The sequence below is a fragment of the Echinops telfairi genome, unplaced genomic scaffold, assembly GCF_000313985.2.
Source record: "Echinops telfairi isolate 266 unplaced genomic scaffold, ASM31398v2 ScPeMD7_1;HRSCAF=3_0, whole genome shotgun sequence".
In the NCBI taxonomy this organism is placed as follows: domain Eukaryota; kingdom Metazoa; phylum Chordata; class Mammalia; order Afrosoricida; family Tenrecidae; genus Echinops; species Echinops telfairi.
The window spans coordinates 93,544,577-93,551,767 of record NW_022103896.1 but is presented as its reverse complement, the minus strand read 5'-3'; the positions used below and the strand labels follow the sequence as shown (position 1 = coordinate 93,551,767).

Genomic DNA, 7,191 nt, shown 5'->3' with positions numbered 1-7,191 from the left:
AAGAAAGAAACCAGAAAACCTACTGGGTCACCCTTAGATCTCAAAAAGTAACTGTAAATATCTAGATACTGGTGCAGGAGTCAAACCCACAGAAAGAGAGAGATGGAGAGATGAATGCATTTGGGTAGGAGGCTTCCGAGTGGAGTCAGGTGCTTCCAGGCACTTGCCAGAAGAACTAGGCTTGCCAACTCATGGGGCAAAAGAGCTGAGCACCTTCAGACTGGCAGAGTGGGTGCCTAGATCCATTAAGAAGAGAAAGACTTTCTACAGCTGGCACCTGAATTAGAAGGCCTTCCAGAAACAGTTTCATTTATTTCTTGGAGAAAACGAGTTTTGTTGTTGTTGTTTTGTATGTGTGTGTTTTATTTTAAAATGAAAACATTTGTGGTTTTGTCATCTAGCAGCACTAGATAACTAAGACAGGAAGGATCTTTATATCAAAAGAAAGATATAAGAGTTATGCTGCTAGATGAGATTGTCATTAGTTCAGGTACAGAAGGTCGTGAAACGAAAGAAGGGTGAAAGTTGACCCAAGAGCATAGACGTTTCCCATGATAGAAGTGACATTAAATTTAGTGAAAACAAATGAGACTACTAATTAGCTAGGGCCAAGGCTCTCGGCCATGTACACGAGAGATTTCACAGTAGCTCTCCAGCTTAGGCCAGACCCCAAAATCAATCCCAGATGGATCAAAAACGGACGGATTACTCTAGATTAGGTTTTAAAACTCTTAAAATTACCGATAAAAAGACAAACATCCTAACAGAAAAAACAGAATGTATGAAAGGCAATGATGCAATGACTATTAAAGACAATGAAAAGATATACAATCTCTATTTGGTATTGAACTGTAGTAATTAAAAAAAATATTTAGTAATGAAATTCCAAGTAAAACTACCATAAATTACTACTTGATACCCAAGACATGGAGAAAATCTTAAACTCTGATAATACCACATGCTGGAAAACATGTTGGAAAATAGCTTGTGCACTGCTGGTGAAGCGCAAATTCCCAGGACAGTGTTGGACGGCAATCTGGCCATGCTTGGTAGAGGAAGATGGTACCCAACTGCAATTCCTAGATCCTGCTAAATGTTTTGCTAAAAATATCTGCATACATCACATAAGGAATTACAGTTATAAGGCCATACTAATTGACTATACCTCAGTATCTCTCAAATATGTTTCGCAACTGGTTTAAGGGGAATAGTTCAGTGGTACATGGAATAGCAGAAAGAAGAAAAAGGTAACAGAAATTTAACTATACAGCTGTGGAAAGATCTCAAAGGCATATTGTTAATGAAACATATCAAGTATAACGCCATTTATGTAAAGCAGTAAATCAAAGCAAGAGGTGGTCTTTCTCTAGGTACACATACGTGTGAAATGCTGAAGGAAAGAGCAAGGCAGACTAGGTGGCCAGACAGAATTTTCATTTTATGGACACTGCAAGCATTATTTATTAGTGTGTGTCAACTTATAAATCTATAATAATAAAATTTATAAATCTACAAATCGTAAGAAAATCCCAAGTAAAGATATGTTACATAAATAATGGCTCAACATCCAAAATGATTTCTATGTTTTCCAAAGCCTCATAAAATATGACCTTGGTTTAATTTCTTTGCTCAGTGTTAGGTGTTGTTTATCTCCATGACGAATTATTAAGGTAAAAGGATTCTGAACTCCTTTTTAGGCAGAATGTTCTGAAATTCTGCCTTCTCTTAAAGTCACCTTGCTGTATGTTTAGAAGGGTGGCTCCTTTGCCAGTTCTCCCCTACATGGCACCTCAGAGCCTCATTCCCATTGGTAATGTTCATAGGGCATTACCTATTGTGAGCAGGGAAGTGTGAACAAGCAAATAATGCTAAATTAATCAACGACATCGTGGTTGTATCACTGTTCAAAACATTAAAAAATGAGTCAAAATCTCTTCAGTAGCATTTGTATAGGAAATGACAAGACTTCAGTAGTCTGTTAATATTCAATGTAAGCAAAGAAAAGAATAATATCCCATTTACATAATGGCAGAATGTTTGACAATCAGAGGACAGTTTCCTCACAATAAAGTGTGGTGCACTGGAAAGACATTGCACTGGGAGACAAGAGGCCACCACTGAACCACAAATTTGGCCAACAATTCACCACAGAATACAAGCAATAAACCAAGTTTCAGTGTTCCCATTTTAGAAATAGGACTGAAAACTTGCCTATCTCAGAGTGTGCCCAGAAGCTTATTTTATACACTACACCTATAAATGCAACGATTGGTTGTACTGAGATTTCAGAACAAGAATTGACTCTAGGCTTCCAGGGGCTTTAAAAAGCCCAAATTCTGGTGGCCTTGACAACCTGGTGTAGATACTTGTGCCTTTTCCAGGTCATGACTGCTGAGAGAGAGGAACCACTTTCACGTGTATAGGGAACAGCTTTTCTTTACACTAAACTGGAAAATATATAAATTTCCCAGGATGACTTTATCAACTCAAATCAAATACAGTGCCACTGTCATATGAAGTCCAGCCTCCCCCCCACCCCCCACCCCCAAATTCAGCGATGACTTGTGGTGGCTACAAAGGGTATTGACCAAATTTGTAACCTGGCTTGTTATATAGTGGAAACTCCAAAAGCCTCAGAAAATGATTTTCAGAAAAGAGATACTTACTGAAAATTATGGTTTGGACTGTGTGTTGGACCTAAAAAGATAAAATAAAAAAGTTGTTAATATTTCATGATGTGGAATAAAAGAATTTTCAAGTCAGGCCAATGAAAAGATGGCGAAACCCACTACACTTGTGGTGAGTGTGCCTATGGTCTTGGGCTCTTCCTTTCTTGTCCACAATTACATCTTAGTGGCGTGGACAATCACAAGAAGGGGTACGGATCCTCTTCTGCTTATACACACATTTTAGCGATATTTTTGGAGTTTTTGCTATCTTTCTTCTCTTCTGGTTTTAAAGGATTATCTTCATACATAAAAGGCCTTTTACTGATCTGTGATAAAATGGGTTAGCGATTTTGCCAGGGGTTTCTGACAGGACTTAGGTTTGGCCTGGGCCCTTTCTCAGAAATCTGATGAACCTAAATAGCGAGTTGCCCGAGGGTCACTCTTGATGCACGATAACCTCATGTGTGTCAGAGCAGTCCTGTGCTCTGTAAGGTTTTCAATGGCTGATTGTTCAGATCGCCAGGCCTTTCTGCTGAGCCACTCTAGGGTTGATGGGAACAGGTCACACTTCCAGTTAGCAGCCACGAATGCTCACCATTTGCACCACCCAGGGATTCTGAGGGGAGCTGGGCCCATTCCTTCCTGCCAGAGTTCCCTTCCCAACTCTATGGACGCCTAACAGTGCGGAAGTGGAATTTTACTCATTGTTTGGCTCAGCTCAGATTTCTACAAAGTAGATTCGGGCATACCTCATCCATACAACCACCTCAGTGCCCACCAGGCCTGCTTCAGACCTATCTGTATCCCCGTAGAAGCCTGGCCATCTGGCATGGTGGCAGAAATCCCCGTGGAGTGCTGCCCTCACGAAATGCAACCTTTCTCTTTAAATGCATATTCTAGGAGTACGTTTTACACTCTAAGTTGCAGACCATTCCATCCGCATCTACTTCCTTTTATTACTAGGAAGTGGATAACAGGTTAAGCTGGGGACTTGGGCACCATGGGAGAGGCCTTGGGGAATGGTTTTCCAGATTTTTCTTTCCTACGGAGGTGTGTGTGTTCAGTTTCAAATCGCAAACTCATATTCCTCTCCGTGGCTGTGAATGTTCTAAGCAGGCATCCTATCTGTCAACAGACATGCTCTCAAGCACTTGACTCACCAAGCCTCACAAACAGCACACCGGTGGCCATGATAGTCTTCACCCCGTTGGTGGCCACACACTGATAGTAGCCCGTGTCTGTCGTGTCCAGGTCTTGAATCCTCAGCCGGGAACCGTATTCTGTCTTGCGGATGATGATCCGTTGGGGCTCCTGTACAACTGGGGCATCGTTCTTAAGCCACCGCACGTTGGGAGGTGGGTTGCCTGCCACCTTACAGTGGAGAATCGCTGTCTGGCCCTGGACTATGGTGATATTGTTTACTGGTTCCAGGAAATTCAGAAAATAACCTGAGGAGAAGAAGGGTTGGAAAAGAGCAAGCTTCAGTGGGGATCTTCACTACACTGAGGGAATATTTCCACCCCTCCCCACCTCCCCCCACAAAACTTCCCTGTTCAAGTATTAAAGGAACCAACAACACCAAAAAGAGATAATAAGAATACCAAATGCTTTGCTGTGGAGTTGATTCTGACTCACGGCAACCCATATGTTACAGAGGCGTGTGCTCCACAGGGGTTCCTCGGCTGTGATGTTTACAAGCAGATTGTCAGGCTGCTCTTCTGCGGCGCCACTGCGTGGGTGCAAACAACCGACCTCTAGCTTAGCAGCTGAGCAAAAGCCGTGACACTCAGTGACTTCAATGTGATGTCAACTCACGCTCAGCACTATGAGCGCAAGGCAACAACACATAAGCTGTAAGGACATGTGTGCTCCACCAAGGCTGAGGGGAACTGAGGGCCCCTGCACTCAGAAGGCAAATGGTACGCAGGTGATTAGTCTGGGTACTTGAGAGAAACAAGTCCACAGCAACTCATGTATAAGAGAGTTTTATATAAAGAAAATGTACATCACGAAAACATCCCAACCCAATGCTGCCCAAGCCCACAAGTCCAACATTAACCCATTAACCCAACACCAGTCCACAAAGTCCTCCACCTCACAAAACAGAGGCAATGATGCCGACGGCAGGAGGAAAGCTGAGTCAGTGAATGAACAAGCATCTCAGCACTAGCAGGGGTCTCCACACGGCTGCTCCAGCACCCAGGGCTGCATGGGGATAGGTCTATGTGGCTTCTCCTTGGGGATGTCTTGTAGGAAGTCAATCTTGCAAGCTGAAGCAGGGAACTGCTAAGGCAGCTGCACCCTGGTGCGACCATCACAAAGCAAGAGACCTGAGAACTAGAAAGGTAAGGCTCACCACCCATTTATCCCTCCGCCTTTCAATTAGCCCCACATGTGATTATTGGCCAGGTTGGCACAATTAACTAACTCAGCAGGGTTCGCATGCTAGAGGGAAGACAGGAACAGGATGCAATCGTGTTCTCAAATAAAGTCTTCAAGCAGGGAGGGCACAGGCTGCAAATGCTGTTGTGAGCATGGGAGCCTAGTACCACTGTGGGACAGGGGAATTCTCAGTGATGCAATGCTACATAGATTCAGTGAAAGGAAAGTGGGTGGAGGAGGTCCGAGTAAGTGTGTGCACTTGCTTGTGCATGTTTGTAGTAAGTCAGGTCGGCAGAAAGGTTACTCTCTCTCTCTCTCTCTCTCATGATGAACATGCAAACTAAAATTCTATAGCTGTTAAGGAAATCTGACACTACACAGACAAGAAAAGCAATCCTCGGGAGATGACCTTACTTCAAACAAAAGTGCTAGAGCAATCTGAAAATGACTTTACAAAGTACATACCTTCTGCCTCACTTTCTGGGTGTCTCCCTTTCTTTTATTATTACTGAAATTATATCTGTGATTACTGATTTAATTGACAAATTATAGGGCTTGTGATGGACTCTCAGTGGCCATCTACGGCTGCTGGGTGGGGGGAGGCATCTCCAGGGGGAGAGAGGCAGTCAATTTCAAGTTGAGGGGATGGTTTCCTTTCCCAAAGGATGGCCAGTAGCTATCAGGCTGGAGAGATTATTAATATCAGATTCTACCATGATTCCATCCTCATTAACGCTATTATTTTTTATTTTATTTTAATTTTTAATTTTTTTGCATGCTTCTCATCCCTTTTTTTTAAGGATTAAAACTTTATTTCTTCTTTTAAAATTTTTATTAAAAGATCATTTTATTGGGGGTTCTTATAACTCTTATTACAATCCATACATCAACTGTATCAGGCATATTTGTACATATGCTGCCATTGTTCTTTTATAGACATTTACTTTCTATTGAGCCCTTGGTTTCAGCTCCTCTTTTTTCCCTCCCTCCCCCCTCATGACCCCTTGATAGATTATAAAGTATTATTATTTTCATATCTTACACTGACCGCTGTCTCCCTTTCCCCATGGTTTCTGTTGTTTTTCCCCCTGGAGGGGTGTGTGTGGTTATGTGTCGATCATTGTGATCAGTTCCCCCTTCCTCCCCTCCTCTCCGCCCCTTATCCCTACCCTTCTTTTATTGCTATTCCAATTCCTGTCCCTGGATTCTGTGTATCACGAGCTTTTATCTCTTATCTATACCCGTGCACATGTTCTAGTCTAGTCCAGAGTGAGAATCAGCACTGGAGTCATGAGTGTGGGGGTGAGGAAGCCTCAAGGAACCAGAGAAATATTGTGGGTTCTACCAGTGCTTTACTGCACCCTGGTTGACTTATCCCTTCCCTGAGAGCCCTCTGTGGGGGAATATTCCATTGTCTCCAGATGGGTTTGGGGTCTTTGCTCCATTCCCCTTGTTCTCAACAAAATATTTTTGTTTGTTTGTTTGTTATGGGTCTTCTGATGCCAGTTACCCGGCCCTGATGACACCTCATGATCACACCAGCTTGTGTGCTTCTTCCATGTGGGCTTGTTGCTTCATTGCTGGATGGCTGCTTGTTTAACTTCAAGTCTTTAAGACCCCAGATGCTATATCTTTTAATAGCCGGGCACCATCAGTTTTCTTCACATTTGCTTATGCACCCATTTTGTCTTCGGCAATTGTGCCAGGAGGGTGAGTATAACAAAGTGCCAATTAACTCTATTCTTAATGCACTTAATTAAATCACAGAAGGCAATTCTTGGAGATGACACAAGTCTGGTTATTAATTGTAATGTTGATGGTGGGCAGTCTCAGCAATTGAGAAGATGGGTTCAAAGAGGTGAAATTTTGAATGTAAGGGTTTCATGGAGTCAACTATATAGTGCAATACTGGAAGGTGTGACATTACTGAATCATCTGTATAAAAGCAGAACAGTTTTATACATTTAATGAACACAAACTTCATTAAAACTGTTATTTTGACACAATCTAGACTGCGCAAGTGCACAGATTACAGAGGCTACATTGTTTACAATGTTCTGACCAAACCCATCTCCCAGTTATTTAATATTTGAAGTCTTCATCAAAGTATAGCAATGTTTCTTTCTTTCTTTCTTTTTTT

General features: G+C 42.4%; 1 protein-coding gene across 1 annotated transcript in view; it reads right to left on the bottom strand.

The window, feature by feature from the left end:
- The window catches only part of ROR2 (receptor tyrosine kinase like orphan receptor 2), a 54,350-nt gene that overhangs the window by 25,814 nt on the left and 21,345 nt on the right, over positions 1-7,191 (bottom strand). Inside the window, exons 3-4 of the mRNA XM_004713926.2 lie at positions 3,830-4,117; positions 2,667-2,697 (exon numbers count right to left, since the gene is read on the bottom strand). Of these exons, the coding sequence (XP_004713983.1) occupies positions 2,667-2,697; positions 3,830-4,117 (319 nt within the window). The remainder of the gene's footprint in view (positions 1-2,666; positions 2,698-3,829; positions 4,118-7,191) is intronic.